Source organism: Eublepharis macularius, chromosome 14 (assembly GCF_028583425.1).
Source record: "Eublepharis macularius isolate TG4126 chromosome 14, MPM_Emac_v1.0, whole genome shotgun sequence".
In the NCBI taxonomy this organism is placed as follows: domain Eukaryota; kingdom Metazoa; phylum Chordata; class Lepidosauria; order Squamata; family Eublepharidae; genus Eublepharis; species Eublepharis macularius.
Window position 1 is genome coordinate 35,589,447 of NC_072803.1, and position 12,578 is coordinate 35,602,024.

General features: G+C 45.1%; 2 protein-coding genes across 2 annotated transcripts in view; one reads left to right on the plus strand and one right to left on the minus strand.

The window, feature by feature from the left end:
• Window positions 1–12,578, minus strand: part of ITPRIPL1 (ITPRIP like 1) — a 195,501-nt gene that overhangs the window by 56,894 nt on the left and 126,029 nt on the right. The gene's annotated exons all lie outside the window — the stretch shown is intronic.
• Window positions 1–12,578, plus strand: part of SNRNP200 (small nuclear ribonucleoprotein U5 subunit 200) — a 35,236-nt gene that overhangs the window by 20,302 nt on the left and 2,356 nt on the right. Inside the window, exons 27-41 of the mRNA XM_054997297.1 lie at window positions 142–296; window positions 492–681; window positions 1,316–1,489; window positions 1,852–2,012; window positions 2,363–2,587; window positions 3,900–4,091; window positions 4,215–4,393; window positions 5,276–5,427; window positions 6,502–6,610; window positions 7,687–7,795; window positions 8,578–8,767; window positions 10,408–10,572; window positions 10,689–10,810; window positions 11,946–12,089; window positions 12,320–12,496. Coding sequence (XP_054853272.1) covers window positions 142–296; window positions 492–681; window positions 1,316–1,489; window positions 1,852–2,012; window positions 2,363–2,587; window positions 3,900–4,091; window positions 4,215–4,393; window positions 5,276–5,427; window positions 6,502–6,610; window positions 7,687–7,795; window positions 8,578–8,767; window positions 10,408–10,572; window positions 10,689–10,810; window positions 11,946–12,089; window positions 12,320–12,496 — 2,444 coding nt within the window. The remainder of the gene's footprint in view (window positions 1–141; window positions 297–491; window positions 682–1,315; window positions 1,490–1,851; window positions 2,013–2,362; window positions 2,588–3,899; window positions 4,092–4,214; window positions 4,394–5,275; window positions 5,428–6,501; window positions 6,611–7,686; window positions 7,796–8,577; window positions 8,768–10,407; window positions 10,573–10,688; window positions 10,811–11,945; window positions 12,090–12,319; window positions 12,497–12,578) is intronic.

A 12,578-nucleotide genomic window follows, 5' to 3' on the forward strand; every position in this document is an offset into this window, starting at 1 on the left:
AGAGGGCTGAGCTGAAGTTGGTGGATATAGCTTCAAGAATAGCAACCCCTACAGGAGGGAGGAGTTGAGAATATGTGCGTTCAAGCAATTGTCTTACTCCCCCTCTGCCTTCTTTTCACAAATACTTTTCCTCTAATATAGGGGAGTTGATCCGGATGCCAAAGATGGGAAAGACGATCCACAAATATGTTCACCTCTTCCCAAAATTGGAGCTGTCTGTCCACTTACAGCCTATTACCAGGTCTACTCTGAAAGTAGAGCTGACAATTACCCCAGATTTCCAGTGGGATGAGAAGGTAAATTGCCACTGAAGCCAATACAGATAATCGCTGCTTATATTAAGTGAGTGTACCTGGGAACTACTCTCAGGAATGATGCAAATCATGATGTAGGAGATTGAAATGCAGCAGTGCACGATAGAAGCTGCTCCTTCAGCAAGCACTGCAGTCAGTCTCTTGCTCAGACAAAAACGTTCCCTTCTTCTGGGTTAGGTCCATGGTTCCTCAGAGGCCTTCTGGATTCTGGTGGAGGATGTGGACAGCGAAGTGATCTTGCATCACGAGTACTTCCTTCTGAAGGCCAAATACGCCCAGGATGAACACCTCATCACCTTCTTTGTGCCAGTCTTCGAGCCTCTCCCCCCGCAGTACTTCATCCGGGTAGTCTCAGATCGCTGGCTGTGTAAGTTCCCCTCCCTGCTGAGTGGTGCTTTAGTGTTTGCTGCATAGCCACTCTCATTGTCCTTCCAATGGAAACCTTTCAATTTCCTCCTGTTGCACAATGTGTTGGAGAAAGAAAAGCTGCTGTGCTAACCCAAGGAACAGATAGTGTCTTTCGAGGCACATAGCTGTGGCACCTTTCTAGCACAGGAAGGTCTGCCTCAACTTTTATTTTGGATGCAGCTGAAGGAGAGTTGTTACGCACTACAACAGCAGATTTTTAACATAGTTCAGTCACTTCTAAGCATGATCAGAGAGGGGATTGCAACTTGCTGGTCAGGACCTGGGTATCACAAAGGAACAATGAAGGGTCCCTTAACTTAAGGGGCAGGTAAAGCAAAGACATATTGCTAATGTGATCAATGTTACTACTAAATGCTAGCACAAACACAGCTGTAGTTAAACTTAGATTGTTGTAGGCAGTCTTCCAATGCTGGAATATTGCTGCTTTAATTGAATGTTGAAAGCATCCCCCTTCCTTTATAATTTATTTTACAATCTATATCGGGAATTTTGCTATGAGTAGCTCCCCCCCCCCCCCAATACTGCAGAAGCTTGACATCAATCCTCACTTCAGTTGTACTTTGTTGTTCCAGCTTGTGAGACACAACTGCCTGTGTCCTTCCGTCATTTGATCCTTCCAGAGAAGTACCCACCACCAACTGAGCTGCTGGACCTGCAGCCACTGCCCGTGTCTGCTTTGCGAAACAGTGCCTTTGAGAGTCTCTACCAGGACAAATTTCCGTTCTTCAATCCTATCCAGACCCAAGGTAGGCAGGGCAGATGGGTCAGTGGGTATGGAGAAGGCTACATAGTAAGGCTGCTGGAGTGCCTAGAAAGTGATACTATCTTGAGGGGTTGGAATGGCTGTTCGACCATTAATATGTAGTAATATATTAGGTGCCTGCAACTAGAAACTGCACGTTAAAACCATGCAACCCTGCCTGCAGGTTTGCAGTTGACTAAGTGTAATCTGGCTTAGATCCAGGGAAAGGTGGCCAGTTGACTTGTTCACATCACTTTGGAGTGTGCTATCTAATCCACGCAGTATTTGGCTCTTGTGGTGACTGAGGTACTGTTGCTCTTCTTCTGAACACAGCCATTTTTCTGATATTTTTCCCTCCCCTTTTAGTGTTCAACACTGTCTACAACAGTGATGAAAATGTCTTTGTGGGAGCTCCCACAGGCAGTGGAAAGACCATCTGTGCCGAGTTTGCCATTTTGAGGATGCTGCTGCAGAACTCTGAAGGCCGCTGTGTTTACATCACACCAATGGAGGCCCTGGCTGAACAGGTTTGGAACTTTTTATTCTGCCTTTCCCAAGAGAATGAATGGAACACTGTTAAACCAATTGTTCTCCCTCCTAGTTTTACAAATAGTGAAACCAAAAAGTGTGGGTTGGTCAGAGAGGGTACACTTAGGTGGAACACATGTTCAACACAGCTCTTTCATTTCCTTTCTGTCTTCCTTTTGGTTCCTGTTTTACCCTGATTTCTCCATCCCAGAAATTCCAAAGTTGTATATTTAGAATACAAATTATGCAGAATTATTAATGCAGATAGGCGTTTTGTTGACTGTAAGCAAGATGGTAAGGAAAGAGCGTTCAGAGGCTGCTAAAGGGGTGTCCTCTTCTGCGCTGGCAGATCTTCCTGGATTGGTATGAGAAGTTCCAAGGTTTGCTCAAGAAAGTGGTCCTGCTGACGGGGGAGACGAGCACTGATCTCAAGCTGCTGGGCAAAGGCAACATCATCATCAGCACCCCTGAGAAGTGGGATATCCTTTCCCGGCGCTGGAAGCAGCGCAAGAATGTGCAGAACGTCAACCTCTTCATTGTGGATGAGGTGCACCTCATTGGTGGAGAGAATGGGGTGAGTCTTCTGAGAGAACGTAGGTTGCTGTGAAAGGAGTTGTTGGAGAAGCTAAACGTGGGTTCCTACCCCTTGTCCTGGTAATGTGGAGCTGCCTCCTTTGCTGAGTACCAAGGGGTTACACACCAGTAAAAAGCATGCAAGGAAAAAGGAGGACATAAAACACTATGGCTGGGATCCAAAAAATAGTAAAGACAGATTCTGCGGAAGGTCTGGAGCTCTTTGGGTCTCCTTGCACCATAATAGAATTTTGGATGTTGCCTCCCCTCCCAGCCACTCATCCAGCACCTGGCACCAGAAGAGGGGGTGTAGCCAGAAGCAGCAATTGATGAATTCACATGTATGCTGGGGAGTGTTTTAAGCATGTAAGCAGGGATCTCTGGGTTCAGACCTCTTCGTGTGTTTGCCTTGCAAATGAACCTTTGCCTTTTGGACTCTTGGGCAGCAGGGGACAGAGAGTTGAAACAGTCCTTGATGTTTTGTGAGGAGGGTGCTGATATATTAGGGGAAAAGAGGATCATATCTGTTGCTCATAGAGATAAATAGTTTTTCAGGATGGCCTCCTTCCCCACTTAAGAGCAAAGAATTCTTGCTGTTGTTTAGGTATAAGTATCAGCTTAGATTCTTCTGGGCTAGTCCCCTGGTTTGGTTTGCCTTTTCCAGAATATGACCACTAAGAACTAAAACATGCTTAAAATATATAGAGCTCATGACATATTCCAAGGATATCTTTTGCAAACAACATGTACTTCACGATTAAACAGAGGCAGGTGGGCATCTGAGATGATGACTGAGAAATTATCAAGTCACTTTGGCATCTTAGAAAGTGGGTGTCAGACGAACAGAACAAAGCTGATAAAGAGTCTTTGTATTCAGTGGTCTTCCTTGGGTCTCTTTGAAACTTTCATTCCAGCCTAGCTTGTAAAATCCAGAGTCAGCACTTCTATAATCCCCTTTCTGTGGATTAATTTACATTGTGAAAAATTAACATTGGTGATTGCATTGTTTAGAATTCCATTGATGTTAGAATGTTTACCGAAAAGGTTGAATGGGTGGGAGTGCTCAAGCAATGAGTTGGAAACCAACTATCTTCATCACAGGAGAGGAGTAAAGCAGACCAGGAGATGGGACCTTCCAGTTGCCCATTGCAATCTGAGCTTTCCACTGCTTTTGAAATCATGGAGGCAGCCATGAGGCATAGGATGCTTGACAATATGCTTCCTGCCCTGTCATTTTATATCTCTGGTTGTGGAGTTGCAGGGCATCTAGGAGCATCTGGCCTTAACTACCCTTCTCTGGCTTCCTTTGGCAGCCGGTCTTAGAAGTGATCTGCTCTCGGATGCGGTATATCTCCTCCCAGATTGAGCGGCCCATCCGCATTGTGGCCTTGAGCTCTTCACTCTCTAATGCCAAGGATGTGGCTCACTGGCTGGGCTGCAGTGCCACCGCCACCTTCAACTTCCACCCCAATGTACGCCCCGTGCCCCTGGAGTTGCACATTCAGGTAAGTTTCCATCATGTGGCCCTTACATTTTCCTTTCACCCAGCCACATTGGGTTGGCATCATCACGACCTGTCTCTCACATGCACACACTCTCTCACTCATCCTTTGTTTCCCTTGCCTCAGGGCTTCAACATCAGTCACACCCAGACCCGTCTGTTGTCTATGGCCAAGCCGGTCTACCACGCCATCATGAAACATTCGCCTAAAAAGCCGGTCATTGTGTTTGTCCCATCTCGCAAGCAGACGCGCCTCACAGCTATTGACATACTTACCACTTGTGCCTCAGATGTTCAGAGGCAGAGGTATGGAAAGAGGTTGGGTTTTTGTGACTTGTATACAAGCTGAGCCAGTTAACCTCTGTTGCATAATTTGTTCTGCAACTTCTGCTGCTGGCACTAACCAACCCAGAGGGCCAAAGAGCTGTTCCACAGTACTGTATTCCCACCCGTGACCACTTGCAGTTTCATTTGGCGCTCGCTGTGATGTCTCTGCCTCATAGCCATGAGGGCTAGAAACTTGTTTTTTCAGAAATGAAAGCTGCAGTTCTCTCAGTTCTGTGGCTACTGTCACATTCTGTAGCACTTTCACAGAATTGTAATATGAATGTTCAGAAGGAAGAGGGAACTGCTCTCTGGAAAGGTAGTAACATTGCTGTATAATCAAAGGGTTGTGGATCGCTAAGTCTGCATAGTTTTTATATCTCTGGAGTTGGGGTGGGGTTTTGAAATGAAGGATAACTTGCTCTGTCCGGCAGACAGTGAAAGCTTGGTGGAGCAAAAATTGGAATGGATCTCAGGCAAGGGGTGTTGAAAATATAGACAGTAATGATGGGGGAAAGCCACTCTGCAAACTCCTCCTCGGCATAGCAAGTTCCCTGAGATTCTGGTATTTTGAAAGGGAGGCAGGTGTTCTGTGGCCTGTGAGCAGTTTCTTCACAAATGTCTGCAGTTGCGCATGACTTGCTTTGTAGGAGCTGTTGGGGAAATAGCATCACTAGTGAGAAACTTGTTAGCTAGTCATCATTTGTACTTTTTGGATTCTATTTGGTGGATGGGTGGAGTTGTCCCCCTTCAGTTTTGCTGGGAGTGAGCAAGAGACTGCTGTCTGGGGCAGTGCTAGGACTGGGTTGGACCTTCTGGTTGTGTTGCTGATGTTAGCTCTCTGGCTCTATTCCTCCTTGGCAGGTTCCTGCACTGCACTGAGAAGGACTTGGTTCCCTACCTGGACAAACTGATTGACAACACCCTGAAAGAGACTCTGGTGAATGGGGTTGGCTACCTGCATGAGGGGCTGACCTTGATGGAGCGGAGAGTTGTGGAGCAACTTTTCAGCTCAGGTAAAGAAATTTGGGAGGGAGAGAGGTGGATTCATAGGGGTCTGCTGTTCTGTCTGTGGATGATCAAGGATCCTAGTGGCAGCCAATGGGGGCAAAAGGCTTTGGGGAAGAACGATCTCCACCTGCAAGTTTCTCTTAGCCTACCCACTTGCTATCCCCTGAAAAAAAGTTCTATAATGGCTAAGGAAGTAATTTTACTAGATTAACTGCATTCTGCAAACCAAAAATAATCAACTAGTTGCCCGTGTGCTGGACTTGATCTCTGGTAACCCTTCTGAACTTGGATTGAGATCCAGTAAAAGAAAAGAAATATTTTTAAGGTGACAGAACTAAAGATACCCTACTTGGATTTTGAATAGAAGGGGACAGGTGTGTGTGTGTGAGAGGTGGGGGGGGGCAGAGATTTCTTTTATCCCCACAGAAACATTCTGTAATGATTCTTACTTCAATATTGGATTTTTGCTAACTGATTAGGTTCTTTGTTATTTGTGGATCTGATACTGTGTATATTTACAGTCAGGTAGATTCATACAAGTGCAGGTGGTCCTGGAGGGCTGCCAGCTCCAAGGTATGAACCAGCCCCTGACTGCTGTTAAGATTTTTGACAGAGGCCCTGCTCTCCCCCCCACCAAGTGCTCTGTTTGTAAATCTCCCCATTTGCACCTGTTTGCCTGGCACCTATTCTTACGCGTTTAAGGGACCAAGGCAGACTTTTGTTGTTTTCCCTGGCTTTTGACAATAAGTAATATCATAATATTTTTGACAATAAGTACATCATAGTATCTGATTTATAGAATGTTTCGTTCCCTCTCCCCTTATCCTCTTGCTTGTTTATGGTTTAGTGCTACTGCTGCATTGAGCTTAATGGGTTTTATTGTATGATCTTTAATTGTTGATGAGTAGAGATGCAGTGGCATTGCAGTGTTTTAAATCTAAATTAATTTGTGCTTCCTTATCTTTTAAGCACCCACACTTGCAACGATTAGGCGTTTCCCTCTTGACCTATAAAGTTGTCTTGAGTCTAAGGGGTAGAAGGTAGGATATATATTCCATATTCTTCTGTTTTGCCCTTAGGTGCCATCCAAGTTGTAGTGGCCTCCCGAAGCCTCTGCTGGGGAATGAATGTGGCTGCTCACCTTGTGATCATCATGGACACTCAGTACTACAATGGCAAGATCCATGCGTGAGTGGAGGGAGGGAACTGTGCAGGTGTAAGGTGCCAGGTTTTAAGTTCTGGGTACAGGGAGATTGGGTGGGCAACTTGATAGAGAATATAGGAAACTGCAAATTCCTTCATAATACGGGAGGCTTTTCCAACACGAGGATGTCTCAGTTGGAACTGGGTTTGATAGTTTAACCAGTGTGTGTCTTAAGATTCACTGCTGGGATGTTGGTCTTGAGAACAGGGAAGCTGTTTAGCCAGAGGCGCATCTTCCTGTAAGACAGACATGCACTTCTACAAAACGGGTTGTAAGACAGTGCAAGCATGGGTATGCTACTCTGAGCAGTTAGCAGCATATCTAGGGTCAGCTTGTCTGTTTCTTAACATTCTGCCTTACCCCTAAAGAACGTGGTATGGTATCTACGGCTCTCCCCGTTTTATCCTCATAAGAACCCTTTGAGGAAGCAAAATAGCAAAGAGTCCAGTAGCACCTTTAAGACTAACCAACTTTATTGTAGCATAAGCTTTCGAGAATCACAATTCTCTTTGTCAGATTGAGGAAGGTTATGTTGAGAGTGAGCGATTGGCTCAAGATTTACCCAGTGACTTTCATGGCTGAATAGGGAATTTGAACCTATGTCTCCTGAGTCCTGCTGCAAATTGCAGAATATTAGCTTAATAAAAAAAAAACACCAGGTGGCCACCCCATTCCTCCCCTTGTGAGTTGGAATATGATAGTTGAAAAAGGCACATTTCTGTCCATTATCATTAGAGGAAGTGTGTGGCAGTTCTTTGTACACTTGTGGAAGTCAGTGTGTGTTTGGGGGCTGCTTCTCTTGGTGGGTGCACCACAAATCTGCTTCTACTAAAATGTCTACATCTCTGTAATTTTTTTGAATCCCAACCCTGCTTTCTCCAGCCTCTAGCAAAGAATTCTGATTCATTTCATCCAGCTACACATTAGCTCCCAGAATGAGTCTGTAAAAAAAAAAATCCCTCTCATGGTGTATTTAAAACACTTTCCTCCCCCTGAAGTGTTCTTGACCCCTTCACATCAGTCTCTGTTAATAGTGCATTATTATTCTCCTATGTGCCAGGTATGTGGATTACCCAATCTACGATGTGCTACAGATGGTAGGCCATGCCAATCGCCCACTGCAGGATGATGAGGGACGCTGTGTAATTATGTGCCAGGGGTCCAAGAAGGTGAGCAAGGGAGAGGGAGAAGTTGGACTTGTTCATTGTCTAGGGGAGAGGACCTGGAAGCATTTCAAATTAATGCTTTCCTTCACATGTTCTTTATGAATGGTTTGTTTTGGATTCGATCCATCATTTGGTCAGAGTCGATAGTTTATTGTACCAAAGGAGATTGGTATTTAGTAAACATGCACGAAACCAGCATTCTTCTCTGGTTTGCTGAACACAGAGAAGCTTGAAACGGTTTCTGCCTTTTGTGTTCATGTTCATCTGGTAGCCACTGAATCCGTAAATTTGATTCAAGTGAATTCCCCCACAGCACAGTTGCTCATCAGTTGCTCAGCAGACTGAAGGTTCTTCAGTGATCTCTTGCCAGGAGCTGTTCCTGGTTTGCTACAGCATATAGCAATGTCATGCCCCCACTTTGAGACAGGAAATGTTGCTCTGAAGAGGAAAAGGGTAGACAGCTACCCTGAGAGGGAAGTTATTGCCAAGGAAAAATGAATTAGGGGACAGATTGTGGCTCAATGGTAGAAAATCTGCTTGGCATGCAGACGGTCCCAGGTAAAAGAATCAGATAGTAAGTGATGTGACGGACCTTGCCTTGAGACCCTGGAGAGCCACTGCCAATCGCACTGGACAGTATTGACCTTGATGGACAAGGGGCTGACTTCATATAAGGCAACTTCATTTCTCCAGTTGATGGCATTGTGTGGAGAAGAGGTAGAAGATGGATGTATTTCTGAGTTTGAAACTCAGGGTTTTTTTGGCTTCCCTATTTCTTATTTCAGGATTTCTTCAAGAAGTTCCTGTATGAACCTCTCCCAGTTGAGTCTCATTTGGACCATTGCATGCACGATCACTTCAATGCTGAGATTGTCACCAAGACCATTGAGAACAAGCAGGATGCTGTGGACTACCTCACTTGGACCTTCTTGTACCGCAGGATGACTCAGAACCCCAACTATTACAACCTGCAAGGTGAGAGAGCAAGCCTCTCTCCCAAATACATGCACTTGGTTTGATCCCTCCTTTGCCTTCTCCACCTGCTGCAATCCACTTAGCCATGTGGGGCAGAACTGTCTTGCCTTATGGTTAGAGGGCATCTTTAAATAGGTTAGCCTGAGGGCCAGATTGGTGTAGTGGTTAAGAGCATGGGACTCTAATCTGGAGAACCAGGTTTGATTCCCCACTCCTCCACTTGAAGCCGGCTGAGTGACCTTGGGTCAGTCACAGCTTCTAGCTGTCAGCCTCACCCACTTCACAGGGTGTTTTGTTGTGGGGATAATAATGACATATTTTGTAAACTGCTCTGAGTGGGTGTTAAAATCATCCTGAAGGGCGGTATATAAATCAAATGTTGTTATTATTATTAATACTATTATTCGAATTATCTGAAACACAATTAACAATAAACAGAGGTCACATGTTATTATTAATTGGCTTTGCTAAGCTGATACAAGTTCCACCAGAGACCTAAGTATCAACCAGATATATATCAGCGTAATATGTACGCTGTTCCAAGTAGCACCGTCTTTTGCAGTTCTGTAGGTATTATGTCAGAAAGCTGCAGATTTTCCATATGAATTGCAAAGTTTTTCGAGATGGTTCCAAGTGCCCCGATGACAATGGAGACTACTGTTGCATTCTTCTTGCATGGTCGGGTGGTTTCTATTGCAAGATCTCTATATTTAATAATTTCCTCTTCCTCCTCTTCCTCCTCCTCCTCTTCTTAGTGTTGTTGTTATTATTATTAGTGTAATTGCAGCAAGTGATACAGATGGCTTAGACTGTTGAAAGAGAGCTAGTTTTACCTAACAGAACAGTGAACTAGGAAACACGGACTGGGAAAAGTGGTGTTTAATTCACCTCTCTGTGGTTTCGGATACTGTCAGCAGCACTTCACTGCTTGACAATCGGATTACATGATGTCACAGAGTTGTTGAGTTGTTATTCAGATATTAATAACCTGCTTTTCTTCCTAGTGGTGAGGGACCCAAAGCAGCTTACAACATTGTTCTTTCTTCCTCCATTTTAAATAATACTAATAACTGCACTTATATACTGCTCTTCTAGATAGATTCATGCCTCCCTCAGAGTGGTGAACAAAGTCAGTGTTGTTATTATCCCCGCAATCCAGCTGCAGAGGTGGGGCTGAAAGGAATGGCTTACCCAAGGCCACCTGCTGAGCTCATGGCTGTAGTGGGATTCAAACCAACAAAGTGCTGATTCACAACCTGACCACTTAACCTCTGTGCTACACATCATATCAACACTCTGTGAAGTTGAGAGCAAGTGACTGGCCCTAAAAATGAAAGATTCTGCAAGGCTTGAGGAAAGGTTTCAACTCATGCTTGCATTAAGGCAAAAATCTCCTTGTAACACCTCTGACTCACTGCTTGTATTTATTCAGTTTGCTTGATTCCTAGCCTGCCTTTCAATCATCATGGGTTCTTGTCAGGCTGGATCTCTAAGCAGAATATACAGCAGGTTTGGCTAAAAGAGGTGTTGCCTAGTTACAACAACTTCCAAATGAAAAATCCCAGATGACATTGTGAAGCTGCAGTGTGTTTCAAAGCCATTTGAGTGCCGTGGTATCTGACTCCCATCTCTTGGTTCAGGGGTTTCCCACAGGCACCTTTCTGACCATCTGTCTGAGCTGGTGGAGCAAACTCTCAGTGACCTGGAGCAGTCCAAATGCATCAGCATTGAGGATGAGATGGACGTTGCGCCTCTGAACTTGGGCATGATTGCGGCTTATTACTACATCAACTACACCACCATTGGTAAGGAGAGATGGATGTCATGTCCCCTGACCATGGTGTGGTTTGTTTTATATTCTTGATTGAGGCTGCAGCATCGTGCCTGATTATGTCCCTTTTTCCCAACTTGCCACCTTTAGAACTCTTCAGTATGTCCCTGAATGCCAAGACAAAAGTGCGAGGCCTCATTGAAATAATTTCCAATGCTGCCGAGTATGAGAACATTCCCATCAGGCACCACGAGGACAACCTTCTGCGGCAGGTGAGGAAAGACAGGCCCTCCTCAAACACTGATCTCAAGGGGCACATTGGCAGGGGGACACTGCAGTTTTGGGTACTGGATGAAGATTAATTGGGGTGGTTTATTGTAGCACAGCTGTGGCCACCCCCAGAGCAGCTTTGTCCCCTCTGGGGTTGTCTTTTATCAGCCAAGAGAACAAACCCCTTTGAAGCTTTAGTGTAGCCATAAATAAGAAGCAATAGCATAATGCAAGTTGGCCCTTTCTTAAGATGTCAGAGGCACAAAGGGCAGGGATGAAGCGGTTTGTCAAATTACATCTGTTTGTGAGATCCAGCAATGAGGGCACAGTGTAAGGTGTTTTTCCATGGTGGCACCACAAATCTGGAGTTCTTTCCCTAGAGGAGTCTGTCAGAGCTCGTTCCTTCCTGGCTTTAGAATGAGGGTAAAGACTTGACTTGTTTAAGAGGACTTTTAAACCTGAATTAAAGAACTAGTACTCTGCATGGCTGCTGAGAGGTGGTGGTGGTGGGGTTCATTTGATTGCTTTCTGGCAGTTATTTATTTGTGTCAGTGCAGGCATGCATTACAGCTTCGTGAATTGTCATCTGCTTCCTGTCGGGCTAGAAAAGCAGAACAGAAGTGCAGTATAACAAAATCTTTGTTACCTTTTGTCCAAGTGGAAGAGAAGCTCTCTGCAAATTGAGAGCTAACTTTATGGAACAAATTAAGTCACGATAATGCATATGTTTTGTTAACAACTTTGATTCTGCTCAGTATGAATGTAGGTTTTGTAACTCAAATTCTATGGTTTATGATGGCCCTTATAGCCAAAACAATAGCTAATTGACAGCTCCCTAGGCCAGCGAGGCGTGCAGAGCCTCAGCATCCAGCCCTTCCATCTGCACTTCTTTTAGGCTCCTTTCTCACACCTCAACTTCTGCCATCAGGTCCATTTTGAGTCCATCACAGGTTAAAAAGATTATGAATAAAGTGACTCAAGCTATCTTTTCACTTGGTTTTTTTTGCATGCTGATGCTGCCCAGTTCAAACTGCCTTGCCCTTTACAAATTTTTGCTTATACCAAGGAGGGCATGTTAGTGAGTATGAAAGAAAAGTGACATAAGCTGACTCCTGCTTTTTTCCACTCTTTACTCAGCTTGCCCAGAAAGTGCCACACAAGCTGAATAACCCCAAATTCAATGACCCGCATGTCAAGACCAACCTCCTGCTTCAAGCCCATTTGTCACGTATGCAGCTGAGTGCAGAGCTGCAGTCTGACACAGAAGAGATCCTTAGCAAGGTACGAGAGTGGAAGGGGGGGGGGAATAGGGCGTGAATGTGGAAAAGGTGAGGCTGCCATTTGGGGGGGTGGGGGTTGAGACCAAAGGTAACCATAGGTTACCTGCTTACAAAGAGATGAATATTGCCAGGGACTGTCTGGCCCCTTCTGGTCCCCTGTAGAATTGGCACTCCCCCTTTTGGCTGAGATTTGTGATCCCTAAACTCCTTCAATCCATCTCCTTTTCTCAGGCAATTCGGCTAATCCAAGCCTGTGTGGATGTCTTGTCCAGCAATGGCTGGCTGAGCCCTGCTCTGGCTGCCATGGAGCTGGCACAGATGGTCACCCAGGCCATGTGGTCAAAGGATTCATATCTCAAACAGCTACCACACTTCACTTCAGAGCACATCAAGCGTTGCACAGATAAGGTGAGTCCAAGTTGCAGGCAGGTTCACGCCGAAGCCTCCAGAGCCCTGTTGAGGTTTCTCATCTTGTCTCTCTGTCCTTCTT